The sequence below is a fragment of the Podarcis tiliguerta genome, assembly GCF_965153285.1.
Source record: "Podarcis tiliguerta genome assembly, chromosome: 14".
NCBI classification, from domain to species: domain Eukaryota; kingdom Metazoa; phylum Chordata; class Lepidosauria; order Squamata; family Lacertidae; genus Podarcis; species Podarcis tiliguerta.
In genome coordinates this window covers 47682664-47704250 of record NC_139547.1, presented here as the reverse complement: position 1 = coordinate 47704250, position 21587 = coordinate 47682664, and the positions used below count along the sequence as shown (strand labels likewise).

General features: G+C 47.8%; 1 protein-coding gene across 1 annotated transcript in view; it reads right to left on the bottom strand.

The window, feature by feature from the left end:
* Window positions 1-21587, bottom strand: part of SREBF1 (sterol regulatory element binding transcription factor 1) — a 52630-nt gene that overhangs the window by 30308 nt on the left and 735 nt on the right. The window contains exons 2-4 of the mRNA XM_083413358.1: window positions 3523-3906; window positions 1813-1979; window positions 1139-1267 (exon numbers count right to left, since the gene is read on the bottom strand). Coding sequence (XP_083269484.1) covers window positions 1139-1267; window positions 1813-1979; window positions 3523-3906 — 680 coding nt within the window. The remainder of the gene's footprint in view (window positions 1-1138; window positions 1268-1812; window positions 1980-3522; window positions 3907-21587) is intronic.

The window sequence follows — 21587 nt, the reverse complement described above, 5'->3', positions numbered from 1 at the left end:
ATCGAGACAAGCCTACACAGATGCTTAAAAAGCCGAGGCAATTTTAATCCATTTCACTATTTTAGTACAGTCGTGCCTTGGATCCTGAATGCCTTGGCTCCTGAACAAATCGGCTCCCGAACGATCAAAACCTGGAAGTGAGTGTTCCGGTTCTTGAACAATTTTTGGAAGCCGAATGTCCAGCAAGGCTTCTGCGGCTTCTGATTGGTTGCAGGAGCTTCCTGCAGCCAATCAGAAGCCGCACTTTGGTTTCCGAACGTTCTGGAAGTCAAACAGACTTCCGAAACGGATTCCGTTCAACTTCCAAGGTACGACTGTACTGTAAATCATAGAATCAAAAAATTGTAGAGTTAAAAGACCCCTGTGGGTCATTTAAGCCTAGGGTTTTCCAAATTTGAGTCCCCAGCTGCTTTTGGACTACAACTCCCATCACCCCTAGGTAGCAGGACCCGTGGTCAGGAATGATGGGAACTGTAGTCGAAAAACAGCTGGACTGCCCAAGTTTGGGCAACCCTCGATTTTATAGTTTTATTTTTTTGTAAACCATGTTGAGGTGGTTGTTGTTGTTTACCATCAAGCGGTGCACACATATTACGGGACGGAAAAATTCATTAACTACCGTATTTTTTGCTCTATAAGACTCACCTTTTCCCTCCTTAAAAGTAAGGGGAAATGTGTGTGCGTCTTATGGAGCGAATGCAGGCTGCGCAGCTATCCCAGAAGCCAGAACAGCAAGAGGGATTGCTGCTTTTGCTGTGCAGCGATCCCTCTTGGTGTTCTGGCTTCTGAGATTCAGAATATTTTATTTCTTGTTTTCCTCCTCCAAAAACTAGGTGCGTCTTGTGGTCTGGTGCGTCTTATAGAGCGAAAAATACGGTAATTACAGTGGTACCTCTAGATGCGAATGGGATCCGTATCAGTGCCCTGTTTGCAACCAGAGCAGAATGCAACCTACATCTGCGCATCTGCACGTGCACAGGTCACAATTCGCCGCATGCGCATGACGTCATTTTGAGCATCTGCACATGCGCGAGCAGCGATACCCGGAAGTAATATGTTCTGTTACTTCCGGGTCGCCGCAGAGCGCAACCCAAAAACACTCAACCTGAAGCAACTTTAACCTAAGGTATGACTGTACCGGCATCTGTAGTGATGTCGACTGGACGGCCGTTGTGGTCCCCAGAGTGGTGATGCCAGAGGTCTGGGCACCCGAGACGGTTGTCAGAAGCAGAGAGTCAGCCTTGATGAAGTGAGGCTGCAGAAGGACCTGCGGGAAGAGAGGAGGGGTCAGCGTGAAGAAGAAGAAGAGGAGTTTGGATTTGATATCCCACTTTATCACTACCCTCAGGAGTCTCAAAGCAGCTAACATTCTCCTTTCCCTTCCTCCCCCACAACCAACACTCTGTGAGGTGAGTGGGGCTGAGAGACTTCAGAGAAGTGTGACTGGCCCAAGGTCACCCAGCAGCTGCATGAGGAGGAGTGGAGATGCGAACCAGGTTCACCAGATTACGAGTCCACCACTCTGTACCACTACAGCCAACCCCAACCGCCAGTGGCATAGCATGGGTTACCAGTGCCCAGGGCCACACAGGGGGCTAGGAGGGAAGGAAATGGACTGAGTATGCATGCACATTCAATTGTCTTAACAACATCCCCGTCACCCAGAAGATTGCAACCGCAGGCATAAGAAAAAAAAGAGTTGTTGTCTGGAGAGGCAATCAAACCCAGTTCACCAGATTACGAGTCTACCACTCTTAACCACTACACCACGAGAGGACTAACAGATCCGGGACCCCCGCAGCCTCTGCTCACCGGCACTTGCTGAATCTGGCGCTGGACGACTTGGGATCCACTGTGGGGAGTCAGAATCTGTTGGGGAGCGATGTTCTGGAGTTGGGTTTGCATTGCCACTGGCTGGTTCTGCTGCGACGAGGCTTGGGTGTTTGGAGGGGGCTGAGAATGCCCTCCTGGCTGGGGAGCTGAGAGAGAAACGTATTTATTTCTAAAATGCAACCATAGTCCATCCACTTCTCCAAGCAGCTCAAGGTCCTCCCCTTCATTTAATCCCCACAACAACCGTGTTGTTGCAAGCAAAGGACTGGCCCCCAACATCACCCAGTGAGAGCTCCATGGCCCAGAGGCGATTTGAACCCTGGTCTCCTAATCTGACGCTCTAACCACTGCATCACAGCAGAGCAGCCCTGCTGAAGCAGAACGAAGGAATATGTAAGTCGGCATCCTCCGTTTCTCCCACCAGCCTGTGAAATGGGTTGTTTTCTGCTGCTCCAGAGAAGCGGACACGGGGCAATGGATCCAAACTACAAGAAAGAAGATTCCACCTAAACATTAGGAAGAACTTCCTGACAGTAAGAGCTGTTCGACAGTGGAATTTGCTGCCAAGGAGTGTGGTGGAGTCTCCTTCTTTGGAGGTCTTTAAGCAGAGGCTTGACAACCATATGTCAGGAGTGCTCTGATGGTGTTTCCTGCTTGGCAGGGGGTTGGACTCGATGGCCCTTGTGGTCTCTTCCAACTCTATGATTCTATGATTCTATGATTCTATGAAATGCTTCCAGGAAGACCCCCAAGGAGGGTGTGGCAGCAATAGCCCTCTCCTACTGTTGCTCCCTGGCAAGTGGTATTCACAGGTAGCTCACCACTGAACAGGGAGGTTTCGTGCAATTATCATGACCAGTGGCCATGAACAGAACGAGACAGAAAGCATTTGCACATTTGAAACCCCCAGCGCTGAACGCCTTCACCCGTTTTTGGTTCCCAAAGCAGATTCTGAAGCCCTCTGAGATCCCTTTCTGTCCTCCAGATCAGGATAATGATCTGTTTATCACCGGCAACTGCAACGAAATGGTGCAGTCTCGAGTGCTCCTGTTGACGGTTCCAGCCACTCTGCTCCCCACCCAACCACCCACGATTTTCTGTCTGTCCTCCAACAAATGGATCAGTCTCTTTTGGCTGTTTTGCCTCCCCCGCCAAATAATTCTACTTCTGAAATCTTTAGGCCACAGTTTCCTAATCCTTAATTTATATATGGGGCCCGATTACAAGCCCCTATACATTTAAGAAGTAGGGGGACTGTCATCCATTGACTTCTAAGGAGCTCTGCAGCATCAAATCACCGCTAGGGCCGCCAACTTTTCAACAGGCCCCTGTAGCTGTGCCTTTAACAGCTGCCTGGCGTGTCAATACGAGCAGGGAAAGACACATGACTCCTCGGTGTGAAAAACTTCGCCCGCTAGTTCCTGAAGATGTAGCAGCTGCTAAGGGCACAGGAGCACACCCAGCTGCTGCTTTTTGGTCAGTTGGCAAGCCCAGCCCCCTCCTATTGTATTATTACTATTAACATTTATTTATATAGCGCCAACAATCTGCCTGGCTCTGTGCACAACTAAAATCAAGAAATCCTACCTTCAAAGGGCACACACTCCAAAAGAACAAATAGAAACAATACAATAAAAATCAATAGTTTAATTTTTGAAATCAGTTAAGCCTGGGGGCCGCCCTCCTCACCGGAAACACTGCTCTGATTCAGGAATCCCACCATAGGTTGCGCTGAGAATTGGGTCTGGGGTGCCGGGACGAAACTCTGAGCCGCCATCCTGGTTGGCGGGAGCCGAGATGCAGGCTGGCTGGCCATCGACGGGACAGGCTCCTCCTTAATGTCCATCGGAGTGGGCTCTGTGTTCGAGTTTGCTGCCGTCACTGGTTGGAAGCTTGGTGGGGGTGGAGCTGGGACCTGGAACAAGCTGGAGGAAGGCGAGTTAGCAGCCTCCAGGTAGCCGCTGAACAAACTGGGCCCATGTGGATTGGGCTCTGGGGTGACAGTTGTGCCGAACGACGCCTCGAACAGACCAGGGAAGTCTCCATCTTCAGTGTTGATCAGCTGAAGCATGTCTGCAAAAGATACAGAAGGAAGGCAGCCTTGAGAGGGGGGTTTTCTTTGTACTTAGGAGCCTGGGGTCTGTGAGAATTTCCTTACGAACGGGCGAAATGGGCACACAGGCCAAACCAGGGCTGCAATTGCACCGTACATTTATAGCACAGCGATAACCCTCTATTTTTAGGGACGCGGGTGGCGCTGTGGGTTAAAGCCTCAGCGCCTAGGGCTTGCCGATCGAAAGGTCGGCAGTTCGAATCCCCGCGGCGGGGTGCGCTCCCGCTGTTCGGTCCCAGCACCTGCCAACCTAGCAGTTCGAAAGCACCCCTGGGTGCAAGTAGATAAATAGGGACCGCTTACTGGCGGGAAGGTAAACGGCGTTTCCGTGTGCGGCTCTGGCTCGCCAGAGCAGCTTCGTCACGCTGGCCACGTGACCCAGAAGTGTCTTCGGACAGCGCTGGCCCTTGGCCTCTTTGAGTGAGATGGGCGCACAACCCTAGAGTCTGTCAAGACTGGCCCGTACGGGCAGGGGTACCTTTACCTTTACCTTAACCCTCTATTTATAAAAAAAAAAGGAATTATTGATACTTTTCTACATACAGTACAATAAAAAACTAACTAAGCTAAATAAAGAGGAAACAGAAAAGGAGAAACAAAAGAAAACAAATTGAGAAAGAGGAAAGAGAGGGAGAAAAAATTGTGATTTTCTATCAGAGGTAGGGCTTAACCCTTGTCTCACACAGAAGGGAGTGGACCCTCCCAGCTCTCACCAGTATGATACCACTTCAAAGAGACTTCAGAAAGCTCCTTGGCTATGTGACAGGTACTCTTTATATTCAGACACAAAAGAGAACTTTGCCACCTCTTTCTAGGATGTCTGCCTCTTGGGCTGTTACCCAGTTTCACAACTCCCGTTCAGCAGATCACATGGCAACCAGATGCCCGTCTGGGCTGAAGCTCACTGTGTGAGCCAAGGCTTGGCAAGATCATCCCCAAGACACAGCATTGTGGGCCTCTCAGGAGTGCCTGGATCCGTCCTCTCAACCACCACAGCTATGGAGTTAAGACCTCCTGTGGCCAACGACCACCTGTGCCAACCTCCAGCAATGCAGCCGCAGCACAATTCTGCCAACCTTTGGTCACATCACCAACTACTAAACATTCAAGATCAGGAAAGGTAAAGGGACCCCTGACTGTTAAGTCCAGCCGCGGACGACTCTGGGGTTTCGCACTCATCTCGCTCTATAGGCCGAGGGAGCCAGCGTTTGTCCGCAGACAGCTTCCGGGTCATGTGGCCAGCATGACTAAGCTGCTTCTGGTGAACCAGAGCAGCGCACGGAAACGCCGTTTACCTTCCCGCTGGAGCGGTACCTATTTATCTACTTGCACTTTGACGTGCTTTCGAACTGCTAGGTGGGCAGGAGCAGGGACCGAGCAATGGGAGCTCACCCCATCGCAGGGATTCGAACCGCCAACCTTCTGATCAGCAAGCCCTAGGCTCTGTGGTTTAACCCACAGTGCCACCCACTTCCCTCAAGATCAGTATCCTGCACCAATAGCTATTTGCACCTCGCATGCCCAGCAGCATAGGAAGCTTGTGATAAGTCAGTCCTGTTTAAGCCAAGCAGGTCTGGGTCAAGCCAGAACGGGATTGCAGACTACATGAAAGGGGCTATACAGTGGTACCTCGGGTTAAAAACTTAATTCGTTCTGGAGGTCCGTTCTTAACCTGAAACTGTTCTTAACCTGAGGCACCACTTTGGCTAATGGGGCCTCCAGCTGCTGCCGTGCCGCCAGAGCACAATTTCTGTTCTCATCCTGAAGCAAAGTTCTTAAACTGAGGTACTATTTCTGAGTTAGCGGAGTCTGTAACCTGAAGCATCTGTAACCTGAAGCATCCGTAACCCGAGGTACCACTGTATTTGGAATGTCAGGTGGGGGGTGGGGAGCCTTTTGGTATTGCAGTAAGGTATCCATTGGGGCAGAACAGAACAGATGGCTGCTGGATCAAGCCGATGGCCCAACTAGTTCCAGCATCCTGACCTCACTGTGGCCGACTACATGCCCCTAAGGGAAACCTGCATGCCGGATACAGCCACAAGAGTCCTCTCTCCTGCCCCACTGAGGTTTCCAGCGACTGGCCTTCAGAAGCATTGTTGCAGAGCATAACCATTACGGCTGGAGCCATAAAAAGCCTTATTCCCCCCCACGAATTTTGTCTAATCTTCTTTGCAAGCAATCCAAGCTGTGTGGCCTCTACTGCCTCCTGTGGCAGGCAGTTCCACAGTTTAACTATGCACTGTGTGGAAAGAAAAAAACTTATGCCATGTATAATTTCACAAACTTTCACATTACTTCTTAGGCATCTTTTATCTAAACTAAAAAACTCGAAATGCTGTATTTTTTTCCTTCACAGAGGAGTTGCTCCACTCCCTTGACCATCTTGCTTGCGCTTTTCTGAACCTTTTCCAGCTCCACAGTATCCCATTTGAGGTGAGGCAATCAGAACTGCACACAATATTCCAAATGCTGTCACGTCATAGACTTGCACAATTTTGGTGGCTTTGTTTTAAGCTCCTTTCCTAATGATCCCTAGCATGGAATTTGCCTTTTTTTCACAGCTGCTGCTGCACACTGGGTCGACATCTTTATTGAGCAAACCATCAGAGTTGACAAATAGCCTGGCCTGGTATAATGCGGTTTTTTATGCCACACACAACACCTTGACAAAAGTAACTCACAACACAAGGCAGCCCTCAGGAAACTGTGCTGGTGTCAATCTGTCTTCAATGCTCTGGAAATTTAATTTCAGGAACTTCAGCAAACCTCAATCTGCAATTTCCAGCAGAACCACCCAAAAGGGCTAGTCCATACTTATTTTGCTTGACCGATATGTTGAATGCATTGCGTATTGAGTAACTCCCTTGGGACCAGGAGCTTTTCTCATTGCTCAGCGGCTGTACTTTGCAAAAAAAAACCCTGATCTTACCTTGCTAAATCGGAAAATCCGCAGCAAGGTGTTGCTTAACCAAGCTTCAATTAAGCGGGTAAATAAAATTGGGTTTAGGCAAGGAAAAGCCGCAGAACAACAAGGAAAGCTCTCAGACCCAGGGGAATTGACTGGTATACAATTGAAACACGGGTCAAGCTAAAGTGTGGATGGACCCAAACTCAGCTCAGTGCTGCTCCAAAATAAAACTCCAGGAAGGTTCTGCAAAAATGCAGGATGAGAATTAAGCATTCTGCAGATCCGGGCATCCATCCTAGGGCTGAAGAATTATGTGCAACAGAATAGTCCATTTTGCAAAGCTCAGTTATCCAAATCTACCTAGCACTAAACTAAGGCACATGCTCCACAAAGCCCTATGTAAATTAAACCCCTTCAGGCAAACTTCTGATACTTATCGGAATGCCAGCCCACACGGGTGCTATCAGAGTGACAGCACTCAGAGCCAGTGGCGTAGCGTGGGTTGTCAGCACCCGGGGCAAGGCAAGTAATTTGCGCCCCCTAACCCGTGGATTTGCGCCCCCTAACCCTAACCCCCAGATGTTGCGCCCGGTGCGGCCGGCCCCCCCTGCACCCCCCACGCTATGCCACTGCTCAGAGCCCCATCCCATCTTCAGATTAGAGGAGTGGTACCACTCTCCACCCTTTCGAAAAGCAGAAGCAAGTTTTATTTCTTATTTATTTCATAAAATTGATGCGCTGCTGAAAAACCTGAAAGCAGTTTACAAAATGATAGAAACAAGAAAACCAACGGGAAATCACAACTTTAAAACATACGAAAAGTTAAGACACTAAAGCAGATTAAAATTTAGCAAAAAGCCTGAGGTTTTGTTTTGTTTTGTTTTAAAAAAATATTATAGCCCAGCCTGCAAACAATTGCAGGAAATTGCATGGAAACAATTGTTTCATAAAAACATTTTTTTTAAAAAAATGTGTTTTCATTCATTCAGGGGTTAAACGGGGAGGTAAGTTTCCAAAAACCATGACAACTTTGGAGGGCGAAAAGGTTTCAAAAACCTTCGCCTCCATTGGCATCTCAGTGTGCATGCACACAAAAGCTCATACCAATAACAAACTTAGTTGATCTCTAAGGTGCCACGGAAAGGAATTTATTAATTTTTTTTGTTTCGACTACAGCAGACCAACCTGTAACCAAATCTGGAAAGTTCCTAATTCGGATGAAATTCCTTTGCCTGCCCTTGCTATACCACCCACCCACCCTGACCCCTCCCATAGCTGTCAACTTTCCCCTTTATTTAAGGGAAATTCCCTTATTCCTAATAGGATTCCTCGCAAGAAAAGGGAAAAGGTGACAGCTATGCCCCCTCCACCTGAAATCCAGAGTTGTTCTCTACGGTGGAGGGAGAGTGGAAAGGATCCTAGCGTCTTTTCCACGAGCATCCTTCTTCCGCACCACCTGGGCAGAAGAGGAGGCCAAGCAGGCAGCAGACGCTACACCTGGAAAGGAAAGGTGTACCTTCTAAAGTGCAATCCATCCTTAAACGTGCAGACAGTGCCCTGTTCTGGCAGCCTCGCTGTGCAAAAAGCACAACTCTGGGAACTGCTAGCTCTTTTTCTATTTTTTTAAACCCAGCTCTCTCTCTCTTCCCTCCTCCCTCCTCTTTTCTGGCCAGCCTCTTCCCCCGCCCCTCCTCCTCCTCCTCCTCCTCTTCCCTCCTCCCCCCTGGCTGGAATGAGAGGGTGGAATTGTGAATCACGGATTTAGAATGAGGTGATCCTGCTTGGCCAATCAGGGCCGGCCCGGCTGCCAACCACCCTGGCGCTGGGTCTTTCAGCCTTGCTGCAGACTCCAAGGTGAATGGCACCCGGGGTTACTGCCGGGCATGGCAGATTAACGCTTTCCCTGCCGGCCGAGGGGGGGGGGTTACTCTAGGTCAGCTGCACACGCTGGAGCCGGAACCTTTTCAAGAGGAAACGTAAGAGTTGGAAGGGACACCCCCCACCCACCCCAGGGTCATCTACCATAGTCCAACCCCCTGCAATGCAGGAATCTTTTTCCCAACGTGGAACTCGAACCCTGGACCCTGAGATTAGAAAGTCTCACACTCAACTGACTGAGCTATGCGCGCAGACACACGCTCAGGCCATATCCACGTCATATATTTCAAGCTTTGTCATAGCACTTTGAACAGTCCTGACTTCCCCCAGAGGATCCTGGGAGCTGTAGTTTGTTAAGGGTGCCGAGCCTTTAAAGGTAAAGGGACCTCTGACCATTAGGTCCAGTCGTGGCCGACTCTGAGGTTGCGGCGCTCATCTCGCTTTACTGGCCGAGGGAGCTGGCGTACAGTTTCCAGGTCATTTGGCCAGCATGACTAAGCCGCTTCTGGTGAACCAGAGCAGCGCACAGAAATGCCGTTTACCTTCCCGCCGGAGCGGTACCTATTTATCTACTTGCACTTTGACGTGCTTTCGAACTGCTAGGTTGGCAGGAGCAGGGACCGAGCAACGGGAGCTCACCCCGCTGCAGGGGATTCGAACCGCCGACCTTCTGATCGGCAAGCCCTGGGCTCTGTGGTTTAGACCATAGCGCCACCCGTGTCCCTCAGCAGCAACAGATCCCAATATAGATCTTTATTCCGCCCCCCTCTCCCTTGTTCCTGATGTAGATCTTAACTCATCCCTTCTTTTCTGGCAAAACACCATTTTGGGGTCTGCCTTGGGTGTCAACATATATTGAACTGGCCTTGATTCACTGAGTCTTAAAATTATAAAGTTGGAAGGGACCCTGAGGGTCATTTAGTCCAACCCCGGCAATGCAAGAATCCTGCCCACAGCTCTGCTCCTGGATGGGCTCGAACCACCAACCTTCTGCTTAACAGCAAGTCACACTGACCCCATTGTGCTACCTTCAGATGGAACTCTGGGAATTGTAGCTCTGGTAACAACTACTCCCAACAACTCCCAGCTCCTGCCAACCTAGCAGATCAAAAGAACGTCAAAGTGCAAGTAGATAAATAGGTACCACTCTGGCGGGAAGGTAAACGGCATTTCCGTGCACTGCTCTGGTTCGCCAGAAGCGGTTTAGTCATGCTGGCCACATGAACCGGAAGCTGTACGCCGGCTCCCTCGGTCAATAAAGCGAGATGAGCGCCACAAGCCCAGAGTCGGCACGACTGGACCTAACGGTCAGGGGGTCCCTTTACCTTTAACAACTCCCAGCATCTTTAACAAACTACATTTCCCATGATTCTTTGGGGGAAGCCATGACTGTTTAAAGGGGCATAACAACGCTTCAAATGTATGGTGCAGAAGGGGCCTTTAATCTAATTCCTGGCTTGCTATTCTGCTTTCAACAGCTCGGTGTACAATAACAAAACTTTGTACAAAGCCCTTCCATCTGTCTTGCATAAGGTTGCGAAACGGCCACAAAGACACCCACTCTGGCTTATTCCTGTGTCCACAGTGTCTTACGAAGAAAACCAGCGGAAGCAGCTTTCCTTCTCCCAGGACTTTGAGCCAGCCTCTGCAGATTAAGCTGCACAGGAGCTGGGGTGGTTAAAAAAAGCTGGCAATCCCAGCAAACCTCCAGCCACTTGAGTCATCGCTGCACCCAGTACTGCATTAAAAGAAGGAACCATTTTTACTGTTACAGACCTAAATTTGGGCAAAAGGTTGCCAGACAAACGTTGCCTCCATGAGTCTCTGTCACAACACTGACTGCCATCATAGAATCATAGAATTGTATTGCTGGGAGGGACACAAGGGGTCATCTAGTCCAACCCTCTCAACGCAGGAATCTCAACTAAAGCATCCATGACTTAACTCTTGACAACAATTTCCATAGCCAAAATCATGCAGTCATTATTTCCCTTGATCATGTGTTGTATGAAATAATACTTCCCTTGCTTTCCTCTGTGACCGATCAATTTCTGAACAGCCCCAAGTTCTAATATGGTATACCCCACAGAGGACCTTAAGGTCCACAAATGACAACAAGGTGGTTAGATTGGTCTCGGCCAGGGCCAGGGCCTTTTCAGTACTGGCCCCACCTTGGTTGAACGCTCTATCACAAGAGACTAGGGCCCTGCGGGACTTGACATCTCTCTGCAGAGCCTGCAAGACAGAGGTGTTCTGCCTGGCCTTTGGTTTGGACTCGGTCTGACCCTTATGTTTCCCTCCCCTTATGGTTTTGATCTATGGGCTACTATTAAAATGAGGCTGCATTTAAAATTGTATTTCAACCCGTATTTTAAATTGGTTTTTTCCCCCCTCGCCTACTATGTTTTTATTGTGATTTTACTGGTGTTAGCTGCCCTGAGCCCGGCTATTGCCGGAGAGGGCAGGGTATAAATAAAAATTTATTATTATAATCCGGGGAATATAATTCCACCTCTTCAAGGATGTTGCAAACATTGATCAATCTCACTAGCACCAGCACGTCATCTCTCTGCTCACCCGCCCCAAAGGATTAGCTTATCCAACACAGGCCAATTAGATCATTTCAATCTCCTAAAAGAGCCAATAAATGTCTATTCTGCCTTTGGCGTTGCAGCATCTGTACTTTGGAACTCCCTGCCACTTGACACTGGGCAGATGCCATCACTGTATTCTTCCTTTGCCTGTATAGACACAAGGTTGGTTGTTGTTGTTTATTTGTATATCTGAAGATCTGGGGGCAGTCCACAGCATAAAAATACAAAATAAAAACAAAAAATACATTAAAAAAAACAAAAAGGGACATTTAAAAGGACATTGAATGTTAATCAGCCCGAGGACTGGTTGAAGACGAAAGTTTTCGCCTGGTGTCTAAAGATGTCTAATGAAGGCATCGAGTCAGCCTCCCTGGCTACAGCATTCCACAAGTGGGGAGCCATCACAGAAAAGGCCCTGTTCTCAAGTTGCCACCTAGGTGGGGGAAGGCATAAAAAAAAGGGCTCTGATCACAGGGTCCAGGGCACTTCAAATGGGGAGAGGCAGTCCTTGAGGTTACATGGTTTATTGTGTTTCCTTGTTTACATATGTTTTTAACCACTTTAAAATGTTTTGTTTTTAACTGTATTTTTATTCCAGATGTGTTTGCCACCCTGGGGTCCTTTGGGAGGAAAGACGGAAGATCTACATTGTCATTATAGGGAGAGTACTGCCAGAATCAAAGAGTTGGGAAAGTCCTCCAAAATCATCTCGTCCAACTCTCTCTGCTGGTACAGGAAATTTAGGGGAGAAGGTTCATTCATAGAAGGGTTAAAATTGACCAAAGAAAACTGAGCAAAGCAAGGTTCAGAGACAGAAGGACCTGTACTAACGCGTGGAAAGAAGAGAGTTTGAACAGACTGAAAGGCTGGGAATCCACAATTTATTAATTTGTCAAGCCAAGTTACAGGGAACCAGGCAGAGGGCCTTCTCGGTAGTGGCGCCCGCCCTGTGGAACGCCCTCCCACCAGATGTCAAAGAGAACAACAACTACCAGACTTTTAGAAGACATCTGAAGGCAGCCCTGTTTAGGGAAGCTTTTAATGTTTGATGTATCACAGTATTTTAATATTCTTTTGGAAGCCGCCCTGAGTGGCTGGGGAAACCCAGCCAGATGGGCGGGGTATAAATAATAAATTATTATTATTATTATTATTATTATTATTATTATTATTATTATTTTATTATTATTATTATTATTTTGTTGCAATGGACCTCTTGTGTTGCTTAGGATGGGCAAAGGAGATGCATAAAAGGAGGACACTGGGGTGTGTGTGGAAAGAGGAATTATCTGTCTAAAGGGGATGGGGAAAATAAGAACGCAAACATGAACTTAGGCACAGACAGACAGCAGCAGCACCCAAACACACCGTCCTGCCAGAGGCAGCCTCTCCAGACACTCTCTGCCCTACTTCCAAAAATGGGACCTGCCCTTTGTGTCAAAGTCCGCCCCCAGAAAAGCGATGACTCCAGGTAACCTCCTGAGAACACAAAGGTGTGTTTGGCTTTTCCCAACAGCTGATTAGCAATACAAACTTGCCAACAGTGACAACCTCCTCTGCTGTCAGGGATTGGTACCAGATGTATGTTTGACTACAACTCCCATAATTCCTGAGTATTGGCCAAGATAGCCTGGGGTTGATGTCAGCTGGAGCCCATCGGCATATCGCTGGTTGGACTCCGGACTGATGAACAGTTCAACTTTGGATTGCAGGTGGATGGATTCCTTTTTAAATGTTCCCTCTCACTAAATAAATAATAATAATAATAATTGAAAAACCTCCCTGTGTGTAGTAAGCTAGTACAACAATAAGGCTGAGCTGCATCCCTGATGCACTAATTTTCTACCTGGAGATAAGATATTAACAATTTTTAAAATTTCATTTAATAAAATGTATATACTGCAAGGAAAAAAACCCTCTAAGCGGTTCTCAACAATATTCAGTCGTTGAAATTATCTGTTAAGAAACAGTTAACAAGTATTAAAGTATTTAAAAGATTAAAATCAGCACTAGCTAGAAGGCAAGAGAACACATACAACTTTTATAGGTCTGAAAAGGATTGCCTAAGCAAAACCATTTGAAGTGGGAGCTAAAAGGAGTCCAGCGCTGGTGCCTGCCTGCTGTCAACCGGCAGGGAGTTCGAAAGTATAGCTGTTACACATGAGACGGTTGATTTGTTATAATTGTGGAATATTATGGGGCACCCATAACAAGCTGTGCTTGTTCTGTCAGTGTGTATGTGTGTACATTTAGGATATTGTTCTAAAATGCAATCTAAAGTACTACAGTTCTACTTTGTCAGGAGTGAAACCACAACTCTACCAACCAAGCAACAAGCCTACTTGATTAGCACCAAATCCATCCAACACAAACACACACGACTGCATCAAATTGGACACTCCCTCTCAGGCGCCTAATTCCAACTGCGTCCCGTAACACCCAGTGTTGCTCTTAGGTGCAGGTTGCAAAAGAGCCCTGCCAAATTACTGAGGGGGCATTACAGACAGATATATTATATTTCACAAGGGCAGGCAGGTGAACCACTCTGGGAATTGTAGTTCTGGGATGTGAAACAGTCAAGCCGTCTTCCCAAGGAACTCGCTGAATTGTACCTCTGTGAGAGGAATTCGGGTCTCCTATCAATTTTCAGCACCCTTAGCAAACTACAGCTCCCAGGATCCTTTGGGGGAAGTCATGGCAGCTTATAGTGCTTTGATACTGCTTTAAATTTATGTGTAGATGGGGCTAAGGATAGAAGAGCAGGCTGAGGTTCCCAGTATTTCCCCCAGATCTGGCCAATCTATAGGGATTTTACTGCCCACCAGTCAGAGTGGTTGGTGCTACACTGCCTGGCTGCACAGTCTCCAAACATCCTTACAGTGGTACCTCAGGTTACATATGCTTCAGGTTACAGACTCCGCTAACCCAGAAATAGTACCTCGGGTTAAGAACTTTGCTTTGGGATGAGAACAGAAATCGTGCAGCAGCAGCACAGCGGCAGCAGTGGGAGGTCCCATTAGCTAAAGTGGTGCTTCAGGTTAAGAACAGTTTCAGGTTAAGTACTGGACCTCCGGAACGAATTAAGTACTTAACCTGAGGTACCACTGTATTTTACTTTGAGGAGAGATGCTGTGTTGGGGTGGGGTTATTTTGACTCTTGAACAATCTGCGTGTATTTTTATTCGCTACACTTTTACTCAGCCCGTCCTCCAAGCAGCTTGAGGTGGCATGCATGCCTCACCTCCCCTTTAATCTTCAAAACAACCCTGCAAGGTCGGTCCGACCAAGCCACAAATTCATGGCTGAATTTGAACCTGGGTCTCCCTGGTCCTAGCCTGACACTCTAACCATATAACCATTATCAACCCCTGTACCCACTATCATTTCCCAAATCAGGGAAAGGCCCTTTGGCCCTCCAGGTGTTGTTGGACTACAACTCCCATCATCCCTGGCCATGTCGCCAGGGGTGATGGGAGTTGTAGTCCAACGCCCCATGGGTTCCCCACCCCTGCATTATAGCCATGCTCTCACGTGGATGCAGATCCACAGACCCAGAGTCTCTCTGGTATCCTAACCTACTCAGTAACCATTTGTTCATGCAGCAAATGTTTATTTCCTTACTTATTGCATTTATATCCCGCCTTTTCTTCCAAGGACCTCAAGGCGGCATACAAAGTTCTCTCCCTCTCCATTCAGTCTCCGCAACAACCCTGTGAGGTAGTTTAAGGCAAGAGGCAGTGGCTTTCCCAAGGTCGCCCAAGTGAGTTTCATGGCTGAGTGGGGGATTTGAACCTTCGTCTCCCAAGTCCTAGCCTGACATACTCTAACCAGAGCACCACCTTAATAATAATAAATTTTATTTATACCCCGCCCTCCCCAGCCAAAGCTGGGCTCAGGGCGGCTAACAACAATCAAAACAACCCAACATTCTAAAAACCTTTCACTATAAAAATTAATCAAAATCAAATTGATGCTAACCATTAAGCAAAATTCTGTGCAGACTGCCAGAGGAGGGGGTCAGGCTGCGCCCTGACCAAAGGCCTGGTGGAACAGCTCTGTCTTACAGGCCCTGCGGAAAGATGTCAGGTCCCGCAGGGCCCTAGTCTCTTGTGACAGAGCGTTCCACCAGGTTGGAGCTGCAGCCGAGAAAGCCCTGGCTCTAGTTGAGGCCAGCCTAACCTCTCTGTGGCCTGGGATCTTCAGGATATTTTTATTTGCAGACCGTAAGTTCTTCTGTGGGGCATACCAGGAGAGGCCCCTAGGCCGTATAGGGCTTTAAAGGTTAAAACCAGCACCATAAACCTGATCCTGTACTCCACCTTGGCAGAACCCCTTTGACTGCCTCAGTTTTAAAACAAGTGCGATCAGATCTACAGTGACAAGAGATATCCTATTCCAGCATTCTGACATTTTTAAAAGAAAGGGAACTGGTATAAGCAGTGCGGCATAAGGACTGAGCAAGGGTTTGAATCCAGAGCTACCTAGTGAAAGTTGAATGCCAGTACAGCACACTAATTTCCAAAATGAAATATATCTGCATTTGTCAGGAACTTACCTGCATGGCCAAGTGCTAATTTTCTGTCGTGGAACCATCTCTTCTTTTGATTAACATGGGGCTGGGTAGATGTATTCCTGGTCGGAATTGTTTTATTTTCCTTGGAGTATTTTCTCTCACTTTACTCTTTACTCTCACTTATTGTGTATTTTGTGTTTTTATTTTGTAATTTCACGCCCTGAGTTCTTTGGATGAAGGGCAGTATAATAATAATAATAATAATAATAATAATAATAATAATAATAATAATAGCAGCAGCATAAGGGCAACAGTGAAGGACCACCAGGAATGCCTAAGGGCTGAGAGTGACCCTTAGGCAGTGACCCTTTGCTGTATCAAGGGTTTGATGAGGCCTTAAGCTACTGAAGGTAATGGGGCCCTTTCTATGTCCAGCTGTCCTTTGTCAACAACAAATTGTCACTGTTTTTTTGTCTTGAATATGTGCTAAATGGTGATTTATGGACCTAATAGGTATCATTCTAAAGCCATTTGCGCATGTTGCCATGCAACCAGTCCGTGCAGAATGTAGGCACCCTGTATATAGAAAGGAGCAAACCAGTGATATTTTAGGGCGCAGACTAGCAGGCAGGGCCCGTGACTTACATCATAGGAGCCAACACAACACAAAACACGGTTGCTGTATGTACATTTTATTTGTTTTTTATCTTATATTTTGGAAATGTACATACAGGTTTTTTCCCTTTAAATTTTTTGGGGAGCCCCCAAGAGAGTGGGGCCCTAAGCTATAGCTTGTTCAGCTTATATGTAAATCCGGCACTGATCAATAGGGGCATTATATTATTCTACCCTTGTTCTCACCTGGGAAGTTCTGGAAGCAGGATGAACACTAGACATCACCCCTCAAAAAGATGGCAAAAAGACAACAGGAAGTGGCATAAAATTTGCACGTGGTAATTCATGAGCATAGATCATGGAATCATAGAATTGTGAAGTTGGAATGGAGCCTGAGGATTATCGAGTCCAACCCCCTGCAATGCAGGAATATGCAGCTGCACCCAACAAGATGGGTGACACCTGGCTTGAGAGCAGTACATGTGAAAGGAGTCTTGGTTGACCACAAACTTGACATGAGCCAACAGTGTGACGCGGCAGCTAAAAAAGCCAATGCAATTCTGGGCTGCATCAATAGGAGTATAGCATCTAGTTCAAGGGAAGTACTAGTGCCACTGTATTCTGCTCTGGTCAGACCTCACCTGGAGTACTGTGTCCAGTTCTGGGCACCACAGTTCAAGAAGGACACTGAAAAACTGGAACGTGTCCAGAGGAGGGCAACCAAAATGGTCAAAGGCCTGGAAACGATGCCTTATGAGGAACGGCTAAGGGAGCTGGGCATGTTTAGCCTGGAGAAGAGGAGGTGAAGGGGTGATATGATAGCCATGTTCAAATATATAAAAGGATGTCACATAGAGGAGGGAGAAAGGTTGTTTTCTGCTGCTCCAGAGAAGCGGACACGGAGCAATGGATCCAAACTACAAGAAAGAAGATTCCACCTAAACATTAGGAAGAACTTCCTGACAGTAAGAGCTGTTCAACAGTGGAATTTTCTGCCAAGGAGTGTGGTGGAGTCTCCTTCTTTGGAGGTCTTTAAGCAGAGGTTTGACAACCATATGTCAGGAGTGCTCTGATGGTGTTTCCTGCTTGGCAGGAGGTTGGACTCGATGGCCCTTGTGGTCTCTTCCAACTCTATGATTCTATGATTCTATATGGGGATCAAACCTGCAACCTTGGTGTAATCAACACCATGCTCTAAGCAACTGAGCTATCCATTTAGATGTCCATTTGGAAATAGCTGCACTTCACCAGTGGGGAAGCCCAGCACCTGCTGAGTCTTCTATCTAGATGCTTTCTGTGGGAGCAGTGGAATCCATTTATTTGTTGCCATTCTGTTCCTTTGCAAAATATTTACAACAAGCTGCCCAGAGATTCTAGGACAGGCCAGTCTCAGAGCACTACAACTCCCATTGTCCTCAGCCACTGGCTACGCTGGCAGATAGTTCAACAACATCTGGGGGAGAACATCATCTGCGCCCCCCCATGAATGGGAACAGCTGGCCTGTCATACCTTTCCATAGGACAGTGTTTCCCAAACTTGGGTCTCCAGCTGTTTTTGGACTACAACTCCCATCATCCCTGGCCAGCAAGACTAGTGTTCAGAGACGATGGAAATTTCAGTCAGAAAACAGCTGGGGACCCAAGTTTGGGAAACACTGGACTACAACTTCCATCATCCATCACCACTGGTCCTGCGAGGTAGGGATGATGGGACTTATAGTCCAACAGTGGCTGGAGGACCCAAGTTGGAGAAACACTGTCATGGAACCTGTGGTGGTGTGGCCTGCGGATCGGGTGGGCTGGGAGACTCCCAACAGCCAGTTAGAGGCCTGAAGGACCCCATTTGGCACTGGACCTGAGATTCCACATCCCTGTTACACAGGCACAGCTTTTCATGCATTAGAGAGCCAGTGTGGTGTAGTGGTTAAGAGCGGTAGTCTCGTAATCTCGTAAGTGGTTAAGAGCAGTAGTCTCGTAATCTGGTGAACCGGGTTCGATTCCCCGCTCCTCCACATGCAGTTGCTGGGTGACCTTGGGCCAGTCACACTTCTCTGAAGTCTCTCAGCCCCACTCACCTCACAGAGTGTTTGTTGTGGGGGAGGAAGGGAAAGGAGAATGTTAGCCGCATTGAGACTCCTTAAGGGGAGTGAAAGGCGGGATATCAAATCCAAACTCTTCTTCTTCTTCTAGACCAGGGGTCAGCAACCTTTTTCAGCCATGGGCCAGTCCACCGTCCCTCAGACCATCTGGTGGGCCAGACTATATTTTTTGGGGAGAAATGAACGAATTCCTATGCCCCACAAATAACTCAAAGATGCTTTTTAAATAAAAGCACACATTCTACTCGTGTAAAAACACCAGGCAGGCCCCACAAATAACCCAGAGATGCATTTTAAATAAAAGGACACATTCTACTCATGTGAAAAACACATGTGAAAACACGCTGGTTCCCGGACCGTCCGTGGGCCAGATTTAGAAGGCGATTGGGCCGCACCCGGCCCCCAGGCCTTAGGTTGCCTACCCCTGCATTAGAAAATGGTAAGCATGTCTTTTTCCAAGGCAGTAATATCAGAGCTGGTCGACCCATGTGGCAGCTTGAAGCACCGGCCTCAGGCGGCAGATGTGCAAGACTGCTTCTGGCATGCGGCACTGCCACCCAAATTGTGGAACACCCTGGCTCCTGCCGAGTTCTGCAATAGGGGAGAGGGCGTTCTGGCAGCCCAGAAGTGGTGGGGGGGGCAGCAGTAGAGGGGCAACAGAGGGCACTTCCGTGTTTCGCCTCAGGTGGCAAAATGGGATGGGCCCTTTCCCTGACTGCAACTATATCCTAACTCCAAAGCAAGAACCAATGCGCCACTTAAGCTCTCAGAGCCCTTGAGCAGCCTTGCCTCTTATGCAATGAGTTGCAGCCTGGGATATTGTTCCCTGATCCTTAGGAACTATTACAACAAGCATGCACAGTGTTGCTACTTCCACAGTATATTTTGTTTTATGTATTTAGGTGATTTTTTTTTAACCGCCCTTTGCACAAGTTACAAGGCAGATTGCAACGAGGTCCAATAAGATAAAAAAAACACGGATCCGTAAGATTACGCAGCCCTTAAGACACAGGAATTCGTTAGCAATCATTTATCTCATCAGGTCTCTCTTCCTCCAAACCCCTGCCCCCAAAAGGTGCGTCTTAACCAGGTACCTAAAACCACAGAGATGGTGCTAGGTGTACCTCAGGAGGGAGGGAGTTCCACATGTGAGGAGCCACCACTGAAAAGGCCCCAATACCATGTACCGTACTTCATTCTCAATTGGTTCAACAGTCAATCCCTCTTCACAGGGAACTCTGGGAATCGTAGTTCTGCAAGAGGGAAACGGGCCTCCTAACAGCCTGCAGCACCCTTCAATAAGCTACAGCTCCCAGAATACTTTGGGAAGCCATGACGGTTTAAAGTGGTGTCATAGTGCTTTAAATGTACCCCATGTTAATGGTGTTAATGCACTTTATTAGAGAAAAAGCATTATTGACATTTATTAAGGATTAGAAACTTCTTATGGACTTTTCTGCTTGAAAGAGAAAATATACTTATAATATCTGAATCTGAAGATTGAAAAAATATTGGCTTATAGAAAATATAATAGTTGGAGGTCAATGAGTGAATACTACTGTATCTTTAGCTGACGGACAGAGAATCAGAAGCCTTTTTCTTTTCCCATCGTCTTTTCTTACTCCTTTTCTCTCTTTGCTTCTGTTCTTTTTTAGATTAGCTTTCTAAAGTATTCCTTTTCCTCAAGGGTTTATTATGAAAAGATGCTTTGTATTGGTTAGGAACTTTTGTCTCTCTTTTGGTAAGTTATCAATAAAACTGGACCTAAACAAAAAAACTGTATATGCCTCCAGGTCGGGACCTGTCCTCTTTGCACTTTGTAACGCGACATTAAAAGCACCATAGCATTGCTAAGAGATGCATATACAGCTGCACACACAAGAGGTGTGCTTTGCACGAAAACCCAGCAACGCTGGCCCAGGACGGTTTTGCAAAGGCGCAGTCGAGGCACAGGTGGGCGGGCAAGACGGTGGAGTGTGGAGTGCAATAATAGGAAACAACTCCTAGGGCTAAGGTCCCTTCGCCCCCCTCCCAAATATTTGAGGAGACCGGGGCACCCCCCAAGTTGATGTGAATTGCCATTGTGCGCACCGCGTCTTGTGATCCATTCTGGGGGGCAAGGCATACCTGGGCCTCCCCAATATTTTATTCCAGTTAGCACCCTTGGGTGCAAGCCAAGCCTAGTTGCACGAGCCAAACCTTGCACATCAAGGCGCTGCGAAAGCGCAGGAGCCGCGGAGCGTCGCCCTAGCGCGCAAACCTCGGCGCCTCGCGAAAAACGCGCTGAACTTTCTTCGGAAAGAGGGAATGACCGACAGTAACCCGAGGCGTGACGTCAGCCTCCCCCTCCCCTCTCTCTCACACACACAGACGGGGAGGGGGAGTGGGCGGGGCGTTTAGCCTTAGCAGCTGGCTACCCGCCAGGGACACGGAGAGGCGGTGGATTTCTGGATATTATATTTGCAATCTCACAGGCTCCTTGTGACTCCCTTCTGCCAAGCCAGCGATCCTCCGTCCTCCCACAACTGCACCCGGCGTGATGTTGCCATGGTCAAAAGGCGGCGTTTTGTTTTGTTTCCAGATGCTGGTGGCAAGCGGGGTACAAAAGCACATGGCTCGCGAAGGCAAGGGGGGGGGATCCGTTCAAGGGATCCCGTCACCCGAGGAGAAACAGATCCCTCGGTAGGAAAGGAGCAGGCTCGTGCCTACACACACGCTCCCAAAACTCTCACTTCTCAGGCGCGCGCGCGCTCAGGACGCGCTCGCTTCATCCAAACTGGTTAGGAAAAAGGATTTGAGAAATATTGCACACGTTTCTACCATTCAGGCTCTAATTTGGAAGTTCACTCTTGCTGAAATCACAGGCTGGCTGGATATTTATATATCTTGGCAAAAGAGCACTTTTGGAAATAATAACAATAATAATAAACCATTGCACTCCCTTTGCACAGAAATTAGGACCCGCGTCCCAAACCACAGATCCCGACTTTAACTCAAGCAAGAAAGCGCTTCCACCATGATGCAAGACCCC